The 20496-nt window shown below is 43.0% G+C and overlaps 2 protein-coding genes across 2 annotated transcripts in view; one reads left to right on the top strand and one right to left on the bottom strand.

The window, feature by feature from the left end:
* dock1 (dedicator of cytokinesis 1) overlaps positions 1-20496 on the bottom strand; it is a 292979-nt gene that overhangs the window by 121508 nt on the left and 150975 nt on the right. The gene's annotated exons all lie outside the window — the stretch shown is intronic.
* The window catches only part of LOC125881114 (inhibitory synaptic factor 2A), a 38589-nt gene continuing 21071 nt past the window's right edge, over positions 2979-20496 (top strand). Inside the window, exons 1-2 of the mRNA XM_049564130.1 lie at positions 2979-3455; positions 17116-18352. Of these exons, the coding sequence (XP_049420087.1) occupies positions 17121-18352 (1232 nt within the window). The 5' untranslated portion in view covers positions 2979-3455; positions 17116-17120. The remainder of the gene's footprint in view (positions 3456-17115; positions 18353-20496) is intronic.

Raw genomic sequence — 20496 nt, 5'->3', positions numbered from 1 at the left:
ATGGAAAAAAAATGGTCCAATATCAAGAAAAAAAAACTTGGTAAGTATTTAGAACTGATGTGGGAATACAACTAATAAGAAACGACATAATAATAAAAAAAAGTGGCACAAACAAGATGCAATAATGAGAAGTGGCTTCAAGATGAACGCACTGTGGTTTAATCTGAGTTATTATCTGAAACAAGATGGCCTCAACTGGATTTCCATGACATATTGTATGGATTTTAAATGATTTTTTCCCCTGACATAACTAAATTCTTTACAGGAACTTACTGTAAAGTAGATATACACAAGATTTTATTCATAATCATGAAATAAATGTTAACTTCACAATATAATGTCTATCGTATAATGACACCAACTGCACTTCCCTGTAAGCCTCCCTTTTTCTATGTAATTCCAACTGCCACCAGATACAATCTCCCAGAAAAATAAAGGCTCGAATTTACAGCACAAACAAAGAGCGCCAACTATTGTGCAAAACAGAAAGAGGACAATAGCCGAAAAGGTAGTTGGTTAAACAAATGAAGTAACTGTGAGAAACAAAATGCAGTGTGTCCTGTGTTGCTGGTTTTTGCTAGGCTCTGAGGAAATGGAAAGTGATCTGGTTTTCTTTGTGACAGTAACGCCAACAATAATACAGTTTGGAAATGATCAGGGGTTACAACTTAAAAGGCTGTCTGATTCCACTTTAAATTGGACGAATGTATTTAATTTTCACCCAAAATGCCCGTCACAATAGCTACTTTTGGTGGAGGATAAATTGTCCTAGAAATGATTCTGTTAAATGACATTAATGTAATTTTACCATCATTTTATGCCACTGATATTGTTATAATATAATAGCATCATAATGCAAGTGCACCCTGTCAAAGAGCAATGAAGTTTTTATTCTTAAGAATGTTCAGACATTGGAAGTGGAATGTGAAAAAAAAAAGTTTGTGTGCATGTGTGTGTGTGTGTGTGTGTGTGTGTGTGTGTGTGTGTGTGGATGAGCTGAGCCCTGCCAACGGTGAAACTCCAACACAGAGAGCAGACAAGAGGACAAAAGCAACATGATTAGAAATGACAGTAAAATGTGTCTCAGCATAGTTTTTTTTCTGTTCATTTGGCTGAGGCGCCGCTCAAGACCTACAGTGGTCGAGAAAACCCTGCTGTTTATTCTGTCATCATGCTGGCTAAAATGCAAGTGACATTTTTATGTAAGAAAATATTCATATAAACATGAGGGCTTTATCAAACGATATATATGGACATGACCAGTCATTTCTGCTGACCTCGATTAGTCAATAACATAAGTATCTTGACAGGCCTAGGTCCTAGTTGCTGATACGGTTGGGTACCATTCACATTTGAACTGAAGATACTGGTTCCAGTGTCAGAATTTGGTACCTATTTTCTGTGTTGTACTTCTTTTCCAATAAAAAAAAAAGTTTAATTTTTAAACATCAACCAGAGGGATGTTGTAGAGTAAAATGCAATTCTGCTTCTCTTCTTTTTCGAATCACACGTGGGGTTAATCTTCTGTCTCTGTCTGCTCCATGGCCACGCTCTTGGCTCCGCCTCCTGTCTAAAGTTTAATCCGGCGACTTTGCGGAGCCCCGTTGCCGGCCACAGAGCTCTTTGGCTGGCTTCTAGGCTTCAGAGCGCTTCGGGGTGCTTTGGCCTGATGTGCCGTCAGATACCCAAATTTGGCACCCATGGATTTACCGTGAATCAGTGCTTGGTAGTACAGACATGAACTGGTCAGTACCCTTAAAGATACCCAACCCTAGTCACTAAATACATGAATCCCCAATTAAAAGCTAAATATATTGACTCCGAGTTCTAAATGGTGAATGTTGTTGCCAATCTTTAGTGCATGCATTACAGGCAGTGCGTCATATATAGGTTTGCTCACTGGTAAATAAAAGGTAAAAGAAAAAATCCATGTACACTAACTCAAAATAAATGCAAAAACACACACAGTAGGAGCAGCTGCAGTCTGGAGAGCTGCAGCTCATTACCATGGTACCTGAGGCTTAAAGCAGAACGAGGGGTTTCCCTGTGAGAGAGTGAGGGCGAGCTGTGGCTCCAAAAACATCCAACCAGGCATATAATACAGCTCCACTTTAACATGATCAAGGTCTCACCAAGAGTGTTATTCCCCTCCCTCTTTATTTTGTTCATTGAATGCTACAATGGTGCACCACGAATCCAATTAAGTCTAAGAGGAAAACGCACATTCCCAGATGGAAAACAGGTCTTCTGCACAAACGGTGTTAACGACTAACTAGCTCATGACAGATGGATAAAAAGCCGAGTCGAGATCAGGAAAACAAACTCTTGAGAGATGGGACAAGCAGATGGAATATTCTTCCCACACAAAGTAAAGAGCTGTGAGGAAACTGAGACAACAGAGGGTGAATGGACTTGAGATGAAAACTCTGAAGTTTGACGACACATGATGAGCATCACTCTATGGAAACACCAGGCAGCACACAAAAGAGTTACACACACAGGGAGGCGTGCAGTTCTTGGGAGTCCTAGTCAACACATCTGTCCGTGTCTTTCTTGAGACAAACGCTTGCAGGACAATCTGCAGAGCTGTGAGGAAAAGTGCACACTGAACAGATCCATTCAAAGTTGGAATTTAAATCTTCTGCTCCTGACAAAGACAGCAAAGCAAGTTTTGATGAGCATATGGTCTCTACGGAAGTGAGGTCACTGCCAAAACTGCTTTAACTGATGATGAGATAAAGGGATGATGCATGAACCTGCCAGATGTAGCCAAAACTGGAGCTGCACTTTCTCCACTGCAACCTTCCCTCCTCCCTCTGCTCTCTCTCTCTCTCTCTCTCTCTCTCTCTCCCATGCTCCCTCCCCCTCTTGCTTAATCTCTCTACCTCTCTCCCTCTGCCTGTCTCCCTCTCTCTCTCTCTCTCTCTCTCTATACACACACACACTCAGATGCACACACGCAGAAAAGAGGAGAAAGCCAGAGAGGAGAACTGCGGCGGCACGATGGGGATATTCTGCCTGCGTGGGCTCTGTCGCTGAGGCGTCCGGAGTTCAGCCACTGTGTGTGCGTGTGTGTGTGTGTGTGGCTGTGTGAGTGTGTGTGTATGCGTGTGTGAGTGAGTGTGAGCCCCTGCCGACGCCGTGCGGAGAAAGGAGAAGGGGAACAGAGGAGAGCTGGTGGAGAGGAGGAAAAAGAGAGGGGGAGTGTTGACTCTCACTGGGGCTTAGAGGAACCTCACGCCACTGGATCAGAGGACGCCGATGTGCAACAACTACTCCAACTACTGCCGCTGCTGCTCTGCCTGCGTGCCGCTGCCTGCCTGTCCTCTCAACTTCTGCCATGGCATAGCCACCTCTTCCAGCTCGCCTCTAATCCACTAAGGAAACGGGCATGCACGGGCACAACCAGGGATCTAGGCTAACGCATCCTTTACGTCAGTAATTCACAGTCTGAGGTGAGTCTGCTCCTCTCTGCTCTTGTCCTCTCCTCTATTTCACCTCTCAGTCTACAACTGCAAGGGAAAGTCTGTTCAAATAACCTCTGGAGGTGGGGAATCCGAGGGCTCTGCTCGCTCTGTGAGACTGAGCCCGGGATAATCCACAGGGAATGTTTCCACTGGAGATTTTCCCTTTTAGTCGGCTGATCAAATATCAAATACGTGTGGCAGATGAAAGGAGGTAAATCTCAGATTGATTTTAGTTCAGCTGAGTTGCGTCTGCTGTGGTGAAGGGAGATTTCATGCAGCAGCTGTGGAATGTGCTGGTGCTGAGTTTAAGACATGATTCAGTCAGTTTAGAAAACTTTAAACGTGACAAATGTTTATCTCAGGTGAATATGAGGAGGGGGGAGTGTGCTCACTGCCACTGCTACCTGACATTTATCAAATGTGGCGGGTCAGGTTTTTTGTTTCTGAGAGGACTGTGATCCAGATTTAACCTGACTGGCTCCGCATACATAGCTAAAACACTTCGTGCGTACAGGGGCTCGCATGATGCTGCATTTCCTCAGTTTTGCAGCTGACTGAGCGTTACATAAAACACACTGGTATCCAAACCAAAAGGAAAAAAATTGCAGAATTGTTGCATGAGGCTGCTGTCCCACGTACGGAGGCAGCAGCACAGAGGAATAGGTAATGAGGGCTGAGCATCAGACAGTTGGCTGCATCTGATGAAGGTCCTTAACTAAAGACTAATCTAGATTAATGGACTGGGTGAAGTCACCATCTCCTTACAGATTATTGGAGCATGGGTGTGTGTGTGTCTGTGTGTGTGTGTGTGTGTGTGTGTGTGTGTGTGTGTGTGTATGTATATGTGTGTGTGATGAGGGGAGAGGGAGAGAGAACATGGGTTGCCAAGAACCCTCACATCTCCACTGTCCTTCAGTTGCCACACAAAACGCATGTCACTCCCACTCATCTCCACAAACCTCCTGCCATCGCTCTCTGTCTCCCCTTCAACCCTATCTCACATCAACGCTCTGATACAATCTCCCCTCTGCTCTATTTCACTTTGCGCAGACACTGAGAAGAGGACTGAGGGAAGCAGATGAAGACAGATAAAGAGAGAGAAAGAGATATAGAGCAAGGGGAGAAGACAATGTCTGTGAGAAATAATAGAGTGGCAGGAGAGGATATTGAATTTTCTCTCTTTTTTTAATACAATTGTAGGGCATTATGTGCTGACACTCTAGATTGACGTGAAAAGTACATACCTGCTGTCACAGCCTCATTTATGTAACGCAAATACAACTATACAAAATGACACGATAGGGATGAAAGTAGGATGTCGCTCCAGAAATGAAAAAAAAAGAAATGACATGTTCCCCTTCATCCGTCACTGCCTGTCTTCCTATAACCTTCGTGCCGCCTCTGTGAGAGCTGGGCACGGCCGTCCAGGAGTGATGGGCGTGAGGGCCCACCGCTTCAAAGCCAATCTTTATTTTTAGGAATCAGTCACATCAGTCTGCACCTCACCCGGTAATGCTCTGGAGAGAAGACTGACTGTTCTGTCACGTATGCACGCACAAAAAAGGAGCGTGTGCATGCCACCCCTGTACACAATCCAAATTCAGAGCTACACGAAGATTAAAAAAGGTAGAACAAAGCTATGACAAAGCTTCTACACACGGAGAGGTCGTGCTTCAGCAGAGAACTGACAGAGCTGGCCTGCACGAACAGCATTTACGGGAACTTGCACGACATTTGCCTCCCTAAACCAAGCAAATATGGCATAGAGTGTGAGGGTGGGAACTGGGGGAGAAGGAGTGAGGAGGAGTGCAGGGTTTCCAAACGAGTGGTGAAGTGGGCATTCGCCTCCCGTGGCCCTGCTCGCTGGGAGGGGTATTCATTCATCCAGAAAACAAATTGCTCTCCTATAAAAGAATGACTGCTTTTGGAACAAGCCAGATGTTACCTTTCATGTGCTAATAGGATTATTCATTAAGAGTCTGATTTTTTCCCTGGGAGTGCCACAACAACGCCAAGCAGTTGAGGTGAATCGCGTGCGTCTGCTGTTGAAGTGGGGAAGGTGCGTGTGTTTGAGTCACTCCGTACTTCTGTTGCATACAGAAGGGGGACTCTTTGCACACAATCCCACCTGGTTGTAGTTGTCAGAGCGTGCCGGTGTATGTGTGTGTAAAGCATGTGTTCCCCACTGATTTGCCGTAGGGGCCCAGTCAGCTGGGGCTCCGACAGGCCCAGAGGCAGAGGAAAACAGGAGATGGGAGTTTTCAGTGGTAAAAGGAAAAAATAGAGTCTGGGTACCTATATATATATATATCTGTTCTTTCATTACTTCTAGCACCGCCTGAAACTAACAGTTCTTTTGATTTAAAAAATTAGCTGTTTATTCAATTAACAGTTTTGTCTATAACATAGTGAAAAAGGCCCAGGGCAACATCTCAAAACTGCCTGGGTTTTTTTTCGGTCTAAATCCTCAAGATATTCAATTTCCAATTACACAAAAAAGAAAGAAGCAGCAAAGTCTTATTTTTGAGAGGCTTAAAAAAGGATATGTTTTCCATTTTTACTTGATAAATATCAAACAAGTTTCTGTGGATCGACTAATCATTTCAGCACTAATTACTGACCTCAACAGGTGGAGGTCAGGGTTAGCTGTCATACATGCTGGTAGGCTTCATGTGCATTTGAACCATTTAAGGTGCCCTACAGTTTCCTTAACTAACAAAAGCTGTTAACATTACAGTGTTCCGACAGCTTAAGACAGGTTAGTTTTAAGACATTTAATGGCATGTTTTTATGTAATATTGCCTTTTTTTTTCTTTTTTTTTTCCAATTTTACAAAGAAAAATCAGTAAAAATGATTCATAATGTCCCACATCTCATGCCTTAGCATTTTAAAGATTGAAAGAAAGTTTGAAAGATTAATTTAGGAAATTTTAATACCAAATAAGGCTGTTTGTTAGATTAATAAATTCAATGCCTCTGAGAACTTTTCCATGGGAACCCTGCACTCAGTGTTTCTTCCTAAAGCACATTCGGTCTATCCTTGAGGTTTAACAAACATGTTGAGTGCATGTCCTTCCGCATAAAAAATTTCCAAACCCTTTTTTTTTTTTTTTAAGTATTTTAAATTTAACATTATTAATATCAATGTGTACTAGCTTGCAATCTTCTTCTCTGATTTTGCTGGCAGATTGAAAATATTTTGAAGTTCCCTCGGCCACCTGTTGACAAGTGACACCAGTGCTTGTGCATCCTCAGGGGCCCAATCATATCAAACAGCACTGCGGCACCACTAGAGGTCTAATACTCTGCAGCCAAACTTTAACTCTCTGTTGTGTTAAAAAAATTAGCATGAACGCAGATGTGAGATGTAATGCTGGCGGGATCTTTGTTTAATTGAAGTGAGAACAACTTAAAAGTAATCATATGTGTCCTGTGAACAGTCACTTAAACTGTCACTCACATCAAATTCCTCTTATCTAAAAACCTGACGTACTTTTGAGTACTAATTGGACCTTGACTACAGAAGACGGTCTTTACAAAACAGCTGAAAATAGAAAATCTTAAAATTACAGCCTTTTGTTGATTGTAAAGTGGCTTCATGCAGCCTCTCCCTCCTCTATACAGCTTTCATGAGATTCAGTTGAGCTGACAAAATGATATATCTTATCGACAAGACAGGATGGCTTTTGCCGACTCTCTCCCCCTCGTTCTCAGGGTCCCTATTCTTGTTCATGGATCCTTCTCCATGGCTTCATCTTGCCTCATCTCGTCATTATCTCCGTCTATTTTTCTCACATTCAATTCTGCTCGAGTCAAGCAGAGCAAAAACTCTACGTCTACATCCATGCACCTGTTTATTCTAGTCTTTTTCTCCTCTTTCCCATCCGTGTGTGTGGTAGTGTGTGTGCGTCTTTTTTTTTTTTCTTTGCTAGGGATGACTAGGAGGAATCTGAGAGCAGCAGGGAGTTCTCAAGTTACCCATCAGCTTTGAAACCTCAGCTTGTCTAGAAGGCAAAGACAGAGGGAGAGACAGAAAGAAGCAGAGAGGGAAGGCAACAAAGAAGGAGAGAATGAGAGGAGGAGGACAAGAAAATGAGTAAAAGAAAGAGGAGAGATACAACATTCTGGAGAAAGAGAGAGGAAAGGAGAGAGTGATCTGATGCATTCTGATTAGAGCAGGCAGCCTCTGCAGCAGTACATCCTTTCTTGAGGATCTGATCTCCATCTAGCCTGCATGTTCACTGACGTATGGATTACAGGCTTCCTGTGAATTCATCAAGCTTCCAAGAACCCACCTGGGTGCAGGCATAGCACACAAAGCCAACTAACTACAGCATGTAAGGAAATAACAAAGAAAAGTACAATTCACTGGGGACATAGTGAGTAAAAAATAATAAGGCTACAATGTCCGCAGGCTACAGTCCAAGGATAAGAAGTCCTCCATGATAACAGCAGCAGTCTGACATACAGTATACTGAGTTCTTTCATGGTGGTAATTTCTAGCATCACGCACAGTAGGGATGGATACTAATGACGTGTGCAGCACACACTCTGAGGCTTTGGGGGCTCAATGAGAGGCCGTTAGCCTGTATTAAGTCTTGTACTGTAACTGCAGCATCTCTCTCTCACACACATTTTATTTTGTGTGAGCTTCAAGTGCACATCTGGAAGCAAAATATTATAAATGTAATATGAATGTAAAATGTGACAATATATCTAATGCACACATGGCTTTTCGATAAATGCTGTGCATATGGTAGAGACATAACATATACAGAAAGGATATCCTGAGTGCTGTGGATTAACAGCAAATCTGGATTCATCTTTTCATAGTATCAGACTTCTGACATTAAAATGAACACTTTATATAGAAATTCATAACTACTATGACACCATATTAATGGTTACACTGACATTTTTTTTAATCTTAACCCTGTTTATCCCATGTTTTCGTATTTAAATGACAATTTTTGAGGTTCTTCCAGCACTGATCGAGAGGGCTGCAATGTAAACACTTGAGGAAATTATGCATCGTCCATTTAAGTCCACTGAAAATGTTATTTTTTGTTGCCACTGACAGGCTCAGATTATTATTATAAGTATCTGACAACATTATGGAAAGGATCCCTACAGAGATAGACCTTCTTGTTAAAGAGCAAGATCCTTTTTGTTTAACCAGAAACAGCCCTAAAATCGCTCTCGTCAAACCCACCAGATTCCATTTAAATAAACAGTAATTCTAGTGTGCATAAAGCCTGCATATTTTCACATCTTACTGGGTGAATTAAGAATTTATTTCAGCCAAACCAGACTTAGTGATTGTTGGAACAGTGGAAAGACTAACCAAGATGATTCTTGGGAGTTTTGTTTTATTTCTGTTGACTTTAAATGAAGTGTATTTTCCCAGGATAAAACTGCTGTTTTTTTTTAAATAGAGTCTGGTGCTTTTGGCGACAGCAATATCAGAGCTGTTTCTGATTAAACAAAAAACATCTTACTCTTTACAAAAAGGGCTGTCTCTGTAGGGATCCTTTCCGCAATGGTGTCAGACACTTTGATTAACAATCTGAGCCTGTCAGTGGCAAAAACAAACACTTTTAGTGGACATAAATTGACGGTACATGCGGCCCCAAGGGGTTACATTGCAGCCTATTTCGCAGCTACCTGCTGCAGCGCTCTAATCAATACTAGGCCAATTTCAAAAACTGCTGTCACTTCAGACACAAAATGGGAAAATAGTGTCCAGGTTGGAAAATACCAAAGTTACCCTTTAACCCTTAACAGACAAGGAACAGTAACCCTTACCAGCTATTGCGTATTACTTCTGTAGTCCAAATAAATTGGCCCCATCCAAGATGTTTGTCAACCAGTTTAGGAACATCTGATTTCAATCCAAGCCATGTTGCTACTGCCACATCTATCTTACCCTAATATACAGAACTATACTCAGAGTGTACAGATTTCTAATCTTTCAAGAGACTGCTGTAAAATCACAAGGGTGTTAAATGTCAGCTCCCCTGGATCTAAATGTGATGTTTGATGGCGTAAAGCGTGTTTTCTTCTGTTTATAATTAGGAAATTTCACACTGCACTCTCAACAAAAAACATGTTCCTGGTGTTATTTAGTCATTACTACAACACTACATGATGATTCTGAGCAAAATCTTTAAAATGGTGCTAGGCAACAGCGCAGTGGTCCATGATGACTGAGCAACAATTACTAGAGAGACAATCCCTTAAAATCCTGTGATTTCCAGTGCCGTTCCATCTTACGGCATTAAGCTACCATTAACTGACAAAGGATTTGCTGCGTTTGGTGTCGGCCTAATGCACTGTACTGCAGTTATCCCTCAACACTGACCTGTACAGTCAATCACTCGGCTATATATACCCTCACATCACACCCTGAGAGCATGGGTGCACCCAAGCTTGCTCACATGCTGCAGCGCAAGAGACAGACAGAAAATAAAAACCCCACAATAAACCCATACTGTCAAATGACCTTACTAACGCAAACTAAAGTAAACGACGAGCCTGCATATCTTTTTTTACTGCATAATCAGTGTGCTCTTAAGAGACAGATCAAAGACTTTTCAAAACACTACTAAGCCCCGTGTAATTATGAGCGGAAGCTGACAGAAGAGAGAAAAGAGGAAAACAAAACACGAGTAGATAAAGCTGGATTACAGTAGAGTTTGGAACTTCCATGACTGTGATGATACTGCTACACTCATTTGTTCAAGCAGCATATGAGGCCACACTGAGCTGGAATAATGTAAAACCGCAGCGGTAGAAGAGCAGGATTTTTTTTTTGTTGATCATGTAGCACAAGGGCAGACTTCAAGCTCACTGTGTCTGTAATTCAAAAAACGCAATAATGGCTGTGTGTATTTCCCTCTGAGTTTTACTCGGTAAACGAGAATTATTGCCAGGTTGTATGCCTCCACTAAGCAGTCAAGTTTCAGTTACAGACTCATATGTAGCCATGACAGTAGACACTGCAGCAAAGAAGCTACAAATTGTGCTTCACACATACCTTTGACCTGGCTGCACAGAGGATCTATACAATCAGCACAGTTTCACAATGGGCAGTGTCAGCAATTCAGTATCTGACCAAATGTCTCCACTTCTGTTCCTGAGTTATGGCTTTGAAAAAGGGCCAGAAAAGGTTTTTTTGCAGAACATTGTGACATCACAGTGAAGTTAACCTTTGACTTTTTGAATATAAAATGTTATTACTTCATTGTGGCACAGTGGTGCAGTGATTGTCATTGTGGTGTTATAGCAAGAGGGTTCCTGGTTCCTCTGTGCAGTTTGCATGTTCTCCCCATGTCAGTGTGGGTTTTCCCCGGGTACTCCGGCTTCCTCCCACAGTCCAAAGACATGCAGGTTAATTGGTGAAATTGTCCGTAGGTGTGAATGTGAGTGTGAATGGTTGTCTGTCTCCATGTGGCAGCCCTGTGATAGTCTGGTGACCTGTCCAGGGTGTACCCTGCCTCTCGTCCAATGTCAGCTGGGATAGGCTCCAGCACCCCCGCGACCCCAAGCAGGATAAGCTGTTACAGAATATAAATGGATGACTCACTTCATTTCTTTTTTCTAATCAGACATTTAGGTGAAGGTTTGTCGTAATTAGTGAATGAATTCTTGAGTTATGGCCAAAAACATGTTTTGTGAGGTCACAGTGGCCTTCAACCACCAAAATCTAATCAGTTCATCGTTAAGTCCAAGTGGACGTTTGTGCCAAATTTTAAAGAAACACCCTGTAGGTGTTCCTAAGATATCATGCTCACAAGAACAGGACAGACAAGAGGTCACAGTGACCTCTGACCACCAAAATCTGATCAGTTAATCCTTGAGTCAAGTCAAGTGGATGTTTGTGCCAAATTTAAGGAAAATCCCTCAAGGCGTTCAAGAGGCTTCACATCCAAGAGAATGGGACAGACGGAGGGAACATCTGAAAACATAATGCCTCAAACCACAGCTTTCGCCAGCAAGAAGGCATAAAAACACAGCTGACCGATCACTGGGAAGTTTGAGAAGGCAAGGACTTTAAATATTAGGGAGTATATTCTCTGTTCAAAGTATTGCCAAACACTGCATCCATACAGTATGGACATTTTCAACATCTCATTTCAAAATATGGACCTTTATATATTAATATCACTTTCTTCTGGTACGAAAAGATTTGCTGTCACTCAGTGACATGCATATTAGTCAGGTTGACCACTGATGCTGGGTGTTACGGCCTGGTTAACATTTGGCATTCCAAAGTATCCCAGAGACATTGGATGGGGTTAATGTCAGGGCTCTGTGCAGGCAAGGTCACACTAAGAATAGAAAAACTTTGCTTTGGGGCATCAGTGGCTTAGTGGTAGAGCAGGCACCCCATGTACAAGGCTGTTGCCGCAGGGGCCCGGGTTTGACTCCAGCCTGTGGCCCTTTGCTGCATGTCACTCCCCCTCTCTCTCCCCCTTCACGCTCATCTGTCCTATCGATTAAAGGCTTAAAAATGCCAAAAAAAAAAAACAACAAAAAACTTTGCTTTGGGCATGGGACACTGTTACATTAAAATAGGAGAGGGCCCTCCTGAAACTGTAACCATAAAGCATGGCAGCCCAAGACCAAAAGTCCACTAAAGTATGTGGCCATGTAATGTATGACTAAATATCTTACTGCTATGCTATTTGTTCTAAGCTGCCAATCAAAAAGCTAAAGGATAAACTCTGCATAAATTGGAAAAAGATTTGACTGATATAAAAGAAATAATGAGATAACGGAAGAGCTCAGTGAAACACCCAGTTAAACACTTTAACGAGAAAGGCTGTTCAGACTGCTGTCACTAATTGACATGTATAGCCATATTTCCAGTGTTTAATCAATTCGCCGGTTTTGTGGTGCATGCTATATTAATGAATTTTCCCTTCGTTGGAGCAGAAGCGATAAAACAAAATTAGTCAGGCTCAAAGTAAACGGTAAACATCCAATCCCCAGGTTGAATCGGGACAACGAAATATCCACCTTTTAAGATTTTACCCTGGGCGACCAAAAGTTCAATTAGGCAACTGCCATTCACGAAACTGCCGACTCATATGCAGTTTAATGCAAGTAATAGGGAGCCATTTTTAAAATGCAAGGTGTGTTGCATTAAATGAGCATGTGCTCTGAGCATAAAGACCATTTCCATTAAAGAATAATGAATTGCATTACCGCAGTAATCTGGATTGTCCTTGCAGCACTGCAAAGGTTTGAACAATGGCTAAATTAGAAGAGAAAATTTTCCCAAGAACCAACCAGCTCTCATCATGGATAAAATGCACTTGTGAGCCTAGAAATAACCCAAATAATGACCCTTAGTGCCAGTGTGACAGCCATGTGAGCTGTGCTGTTAAAACAAGGTCAGATGTGAACATGTCTGATGTGTTTTGCCATGCGCACGTGACCCTGTGAGGTCTGTCCTACTGGGTAGAAAATAGTGGGTCAGTTCACTTCACTTACTTGCCCCTGAATTGAGAAGAAAAAAAAAAAAAAAAGGATCAGGGCCACCCTAAACAGGGGCAGTTGTCACAGCCTTGCGTGATGAGTCATGCTGTTTATGCAAGAAGCCAGGGGGTGGTGTTCCAGCCGGAGGTGAGATACGAGTGCTGCTACAGTCGCCCGGGCCTGAACCCAATGGGTAACAAATCAGATATGTGGAGCCAGGGACACATCATTCAGCCTGCAGTGCTGACATGTCAAAAAGGATCAAATTTAAACGAGGATATGATACAATACCGTGAAACTGTATACATTGTGGAGGCTGAGTGTAGGGAAGGAAAGAAAACACTTGTTGTTTTCACTGACAAACTACATCCATGTCTCAATATCTGATGGTTCAGAGCAGGGTGACATCTTGAATTGTAATCATATGTAATTTTGCACATACTGAATATAATGTTTAACTTGGGTCTGGCTTATATCATAGAAGTATTCGCTGACCTCATTTGAAGAGGGCATGCAGGGTTACAGTTTAATCTCTTATTCAAAATGTCATCCATTGAACAAACATGGAGGGGACACTGACAGTGATGGACCAGGAAAGCACAGCCATGCCGGTGAATAGATAATAGTCTGGGAATAAACGCCACACAGTCAAACAGTCAGACAAAGGGAAAAAAAAATGTGAGTGAAATGATTTAAATGCTGCACAGCCGGGGGAATAATTGGAAAATGTATGTATTGGATTGTGCTATATGCAGCTTTGATTCCTCCCCTTTACACCGTTGTACTTCCCTCTCCTTTCACAGCTCAATCAACCTCATGGCAAGGGAGGTCAGGAGTCACTGAGTGATTATATGCATACAATACAAGGTGGAGAAGTGTATGGTAACACTGTTTCCACTTACTGTGTGCTTCTTAGAAATTTCCCTAGCATCTCTCTGCCTGTAACTGATGCTTTCATGGGAACCTGAGAATATGTTATCACAGTGTGTCCCATAGGTTTGGGACAGGTAAAAAGTGTATAATTCCTGTAATGTATTGCAGAAGTGCCTCTCATAGCCTTGTTACTGTTGGCAGACTATCTTTCCTAATGTCTTCTGCGTTGGGCGTGTAGTCAGTTTCCACAAACATTGCACTGTACTCCCCGGTCATTTGGACACATTGGTAATTACCTGTCTGTTGAGAATCAAACAAACATCTGTCTGCACAGCAGAAAGCTGCCATCTCTAACCTGTCTATATGGGCATGCTGTGCTGCTCTCAGAAAAGTGTTTCCAGTGACATTACTGAGCAATGTTTGGACAGTTACGGGGGGGGGGTGAATTGGATTTTTAAAATTCAAACATGGGTTTCTTTTGACAAGACATTTACAAATAAGAGTCCCCGTGCCCATGAGATATTTGGCACCTGGCACATGAGGCAGTTAGGTATGATGTATCAAGCAAAGATATTATTCACAGCAAAACAGGGCGGCTGACTTTTGAAGCTGAAGATACTGGTATCATGTGACACTGGACGACCTAAGGAATCCATCTGAAACAACCACGTCATGCTAGCCTTTTGGGAAAAGAGCTAAATAACACAAAGTAAGGAAGGAAGGAACTCTCACCTCAATATATCTGAATGAAAATGGGTTCTGTGGACACCCATGAGTCTCCCTTTTGCAGACATGCCCATTTTATTTAAGTCACTGCAGTTTGGGGCAATAACCATGCAGTTTTTTTGCATGCAGTACAGATGAGTTATTTTCACATATGGTATTTACATATTTCTGCATTCTGGGGTCACTAAAAAGTCTTGACATTGTGTAAACTGGCTGTGACTGCAAAGCTGAGACTCTTGTGGATTCACTGAGCACAATTTTATTCACATACAGTATGATGTTAGTCCTCATAGCAGGCCATTGTAGTGAGACCATTTTTTGAATTGGACATCACTGTATAAAATGACCTATTAAGATCTCTAGAATTATCACAGCCTCGTGAAACTTTGCAACCACAAACCAGAGACTCTGAGCATTCAGAGGATGTATGGCTGTCACAGGTATATTGACAATAAGGGTGTTTTATCAGTAGTTTCCAGAACAGAAGCGCTCTCCAGTTCTTCAGTAAAGTTTTTGATACCAAATGAGGTGTTTCTAAAGTTCTTGGTGTCTTGATGGGCTATTATCGCCAAAATTTGTGCAACAAAATGCATCAGATTGCTGCAACAACTTATGGGCATGAGAATGTCCATCATATACATCCATCATAATGCTCTGCGCCTCTATACACTGAACTTTTAAAGTCTGAATGGGTGCCTAACCAAAACACAATGTTGATTTCAGATTTTTGACTAGATAAAGTTTACTCATAGTATTGATTTGCATCTCAAATAAATCTTCAGGTTTCCAGCTTTTAGATGATGTATACCACTTCTGTGTGGCCTATACTGTTGACATGCTATCGCCCCCCAAATATCCCCTGTCCATGCTTTAAAAAAGGGTCTATGGTGGATCTCATAGGGTTTTAAGAACGCTGTGTGCAAGAACATCATAAGCCTGTGCTGGCAATATGACAGCTTCATTTCATGTACGCATGATGAGAAAATGTTACTCTATCTTTAAACATTATTCAAAGATTAAGCCAACATGTAAAATAACTGTATTTACAAATGATACTGCACGTCTGCGAGGGGCTATCAATGTCTGTAGAGGAGACTGTTACGTTAGATCTCAGATGAGATATTCAAAGATAGGTGGCTGCCTCTCTCCGAGCAGAACTGGAGACTATAATTTAATAATACAGAGCCAGGGCGATAATGTGATGGAGAAGACAGTGAAACAAAATGTCCATTCTATAGCTCCAAGGTAAGTAAACAGACAGGTTTGAAATAGGAAGTCGTTCCCTGTTGACAGAGAGCAGTCATGGCAGATAGGCCGAGACGGATAATTGTCCTATCTGATTCAGCATCTGTATGAGCGTGTGGAGTGTTTGCTTATTGTAAACCAGCACACAGAGGAAGAATTATATTCCTGTCAGAGCATCAGAGGCAAACTGCAGAGTTGCGGTGCCTCTACCGTACCTGTGGTAGTGGGAAGAGATAATTCATATCTCATGTTCATATCTCCGCTTGGGATAGTTCTCCTTAGGGGGTTGTTGTACAGTTCACTGTCAAAAAGTTTGCCTGTTTGCGGGTATCGTCTTCATTTTTTCGGCATATTCTCCTGTCTCTGTTCGTTTAGATTGCTGAAATGAGCAGATGGCATGCTCACATATGCTGGAGGAGTAAAAATGTGCCTGCAAATAGGGCCCAAAGTCCTATTTTTACTTCATTATTAACTGGGAGAGAGAAAGGTCAGACAGTGAAGAATCCTGCTGAACCTAATGAACCATTGAAATAAACTGCAGACCTCAGGCACACTATTCAGAAGAGTCAACAGTATATTGCCGCTGTTAACTAAGTGTGTTGGAGTGTGTGTATGACTTTAAGTGTGGTGTCTGATAGCTCCCATACAAACAGAGACACTCATCAAGTTAGAAAGTGGGAGAGGAGGAGGAGGAACTGGTAGTCAAAGCAGCCTTAACTGGCAACGATAAACGAATGAAAATGATGCTGAAATTGGAGTTATTGGTTTTCACAGAGAAGAAGATTAAATGCACCGCGGAAATCTGCTAAGATTATTTTTAGGGCATGCTTAAACCATAACGCTTGCAGTTTTTCAGTAAATAAACACAGAAGGATTGGCAAGCACAAAAAATCCTCGCCAACTGGCAATAAAAAAGAAGGAAAAGGGCTTTCTTTCTAGGGTAAATATACTGTTTATGCATATGGAAACATTAGACGTGACACCACCACGCCCTCAGTGTCAAATGCAGAAACCATACTCAATGTCAAACTCAAATTATTCCTGTTATACTCAATTATAAATGGAAGTTACTTCAAATATATGAAACGTCTGCCCCTTTAAAATTCATATTTGCTATGCTTTTTGGCATGCATAATGACAAGTGTCTGATAAAAGCACATTTTAATAATATTCATTAAATAACTGCACAGGTTCCTCCCTTCTCCCTAAGCTGAGACAGCGGGTGTGTTCTGTTGAGTGGGATGTAATAGTCAGACAAGGGTCTTTGTCTAAGACGTTCATTACTAATGATTAACATAGCGTCTTTCTCCCTGCCCCTCAGGAAACATGGTGAGCAAGGAGGGTGGCAAATGCATGCTCACCAACTCAGAGTCTGACTCGGAGGCAGCGCCCTTGCCCTCCACCTCGCTGGCGCTGGAGGTGAAGTATTCCCTGGAAGCCAGTCGACAGGTGAGGAAGAGAAACAAGGCCCTGCAAGTGCGTTTCAAGGATATCTGCGAGGCACAGAACGAGCAGAGGGAGGCGGAGCTGCAGGCAGCGGGGAAAGGCGGCAAGCCGAATTCATACAAAGTGGCGTACCGCAAGTACATGACTGTCCCTGCCCGCAGATCCATCCCAAACGTCACAAGGAGCACAGGCGTGCAGACGTCCCCTGACCTGAAGAAACGCTATCAGACCTTTCCCTTTGAGCGCAAGAAAGGTCACACCTTTAAACACGTGGCGGCCGTGGAAACTTATAAAGGTCAGAATAACGGTTTTGTCATGGAGGTGAAGCAGTCCAAGGCTGCTGAGCAGGGTTTAGATGAGGAGGAGGAGGAGGGAGCCTGCGGGGGGAGTGGAGTCCGGAGGACCAGGGCTCTGCTCCATACTAATGAGTGCATTGCCACAGTGGAGCAGCACACTGCACCTGATGGCCTGTGCTCTGACGCTCTGCTGCTCAGTTGCTCTGCAGACACAGACTGCCTTGCAGACACACAGAGAGGAAGCGGAGCCGGAGCACAGGCAGAGTACCAGCTCTGCAGTGTCCCATCCAAACCCAGGACAGGATTACAACACAGGGAGGCCGATACAGACCACTCGGCCAAGAGGCAGCTGCTCAATCTGGAGGAGGGCTCGTCCCGAACCCTGCCGGACAGGGCCTCCAAGGTTACGGGCCCCATCGCCTGGAACTCCCTTACACAGGTGGAGTGCCTGGACAGTCCGTCTGTGCGGAGCAAGCGGAAGAAAGCCCTGCAGCTCAACGGGCTGCAGAGTGAGACGCTACCACGTTCCAGCGGAGGCTGTACAACACAGGCACAGTGCCACACGGGACAGTTGTCTGCCCGGCCTCTACGGGGCATGGAGGAGCCTCTGACACCCTGCAGAGGTGGCGAGGCTGGTGGGGCACCGCCCGACCAAACACAGGAGGCCTGCAAGCAAATAGTGCCTATGAATCAGGACGGGGATGTTAAAGCACAGCTCCAGGCCATGGAAAATCTCATCAGCTCCAGCCAAGAGACCATCAAGGTGCTGCTGGGGGTCATCCAGGAACTGGAGAAGGGGGAGGCCCACAGAGAAGGGTAAGACATGTCACTGATAGTCCGTGCTTTACACCAGATATGTGCCACTTTGACTTTTTTCTCTCCTGACACCAAGTCCAATACTTCACCTCAGGGTACCTGCCAAAACTGAGTACCATTCTGATACCAGCACTCCCTTTTTCCCCAATTTAAAATCTGCACAGCTCACTGCATCAGACTCATTTGAATCATTTTTGTGTAAAAGAACATGAGGCCAAGGTTGCTGAAGCACTTAAAACTGAGCTGGCGGACAACCATGACTATACTCATAGCGGCAACACAAATTTTTCTAACAACACTGACAAAGAAATTGTGGATTGGTCACTTAATGGCCGATCTCCTTCATAAGGTCAGTGTCGGGGCCGAGACTGATTTGATGAATTGGATTGGTGCTTTCCTACTTTACACTGGTGTCAAGTACTCATTAGCAAAAAAGAAATGCCATATATCTATAAACCACAATTGAGAAAAGGGACGAATGTTCATAGGGCCAAGGAAACACCGGGGACACAGAGCACATTCATGATTCAGCATCAGCGGGAAAAGTAGCCTCTTGCTGTGTCACATTATTTCTAGATCTTGGGGACAAGCTTGTATGTGTGACAGCTGTTCAGCAGAGCCTTGACTGAAAAAACACAGTGTTGAAGAAGAGATCACAGCTGCATGTAGCTGGGATAATGTGGCTTTTACCTAGATGTGCCCTGCATTGCTTTTACAGCAGTGTCTGTTTTCGATGATTTCCCTCCAGATATGATGAAGCTGCTGCAGAACTCATTTACAGACGAATTATCTCACACAATATGGCCCAAGTAGTTTGGTGACCTGCCGTATAGAAGCACTGACACTATGAATGTGGCCTTTAAACTACATTTAACCCAAGGCCAGGAAATTGCAGACACATTTTCACTATTTTTACTGGACATGGTTCAGCCACTAAAGAGACAGTTCACCTTACCATCAAAAATATTTTTGTCCTCTTGCCTGTAGTGCTATTTGTCAATCTAGGTTGTTTTGGTGTGCTTCCTTTTACGCAGTAATACAGTTGGTAGGTGTAGTTCAGTAGAGAGGAAATAGTTCCTACATGAAACTGCTCACAACAAGGTCTGTGGATTATCTTGAGTAACCAGGTCATGATTTCTGGAAAGAGACATGGCTATTGAGTTTTTCAAATGTATATTTTTGGTGCTTTGAGCATCACAACCCGAGTGCCATCTTGTTTCATTACATTTGAGAGAAGGCAGACATCTCTACAGCTGATATCTCCACCGCTCCGCATCTCACACCAAAACAATCTGCACTCATAAATACTGCTAAAGGTAAGAGGGAAAATATGTAGTTTTGAATTTAAGATTTAATAGGTCAAATTCCAAATATGTTAAAATATGGGAATTTAATCGTTATGATGCTGAATAAATCTGATCTGATCAAATCATAGAGTGACACTTGCTTAAGCAAAAGCTAGAAATTTAACAATTGGCCTCATCCAGCTGCACACCATGTTTATCTAGTAAGTCCAAGACCTTTGAAAAAGCCATGGCCTGTGAAAAAGCCATTTACTGTCCAATGGACACTGAGTATATACAAAAGGGCTGCAGATAGCATCTAGCCTGCTGAAATAGAGGATTGTCTATCTAAAGGGATGAGGCAAACAAAATGGCCAATTTGCTGAAGTGAATTGCTGGGGCTCGGCACTCAGATCCCTATCTGTTTTGACCGGCGCTGTGGAGAGGTACGGACTGAGAAAAATCCATATAATCAACATCATACCAACGTGGAGTCCAGAACCTTTGGGAATTAACCACACAGACACACCTGCCAGGCTTCTAGCCACACAAGCACAAATGCCTCAAAGTGTATGAAAGCAACTCTCAGTATCACCTTGAGTGTAAAACTGTTCAACAGGGCTGGAGCAAGAGGCAGATCTTACAACAGTGTGAGTTTACACCATCTAAAAAAGCAATTATCCCCTTTCAATCTCGCACAAGGCAGCCTTAATCTCCTTATCAGCACACTCATAAAAGTGTGCTGTGTGAGTGAAAAAGTGAGCGGACATGTGGTGCAGCATGGGGAGCCATCTTCTCTGTGTTGCCAAGCACATCTGGCTTATCAGATGTGTCTAAAGTGGCAGGTGGGAGAGAAGAGGA

Source organism: Epinephelus fuscoguttatus, linkage group LG20, assembly GCF_011397635.1.
Source record: "Epinephelus fuscoguttatus linkage group LG20, E.fuscoguttatus.final_Chr_v1".
Classification (NCBI taxonomy): domain Eukaryota; kingdom Metazoa; phylum Chordata; class Actinopteri; order Perciformes; family Serranidae; genus Epinephelus; species Epinephelus fuscoguttatus.
The sequence above is the reverse complement of the archived record's forward strand: the minus strand, read 5'-3'. Positions and strand labels throughout refer to the sequence as shown.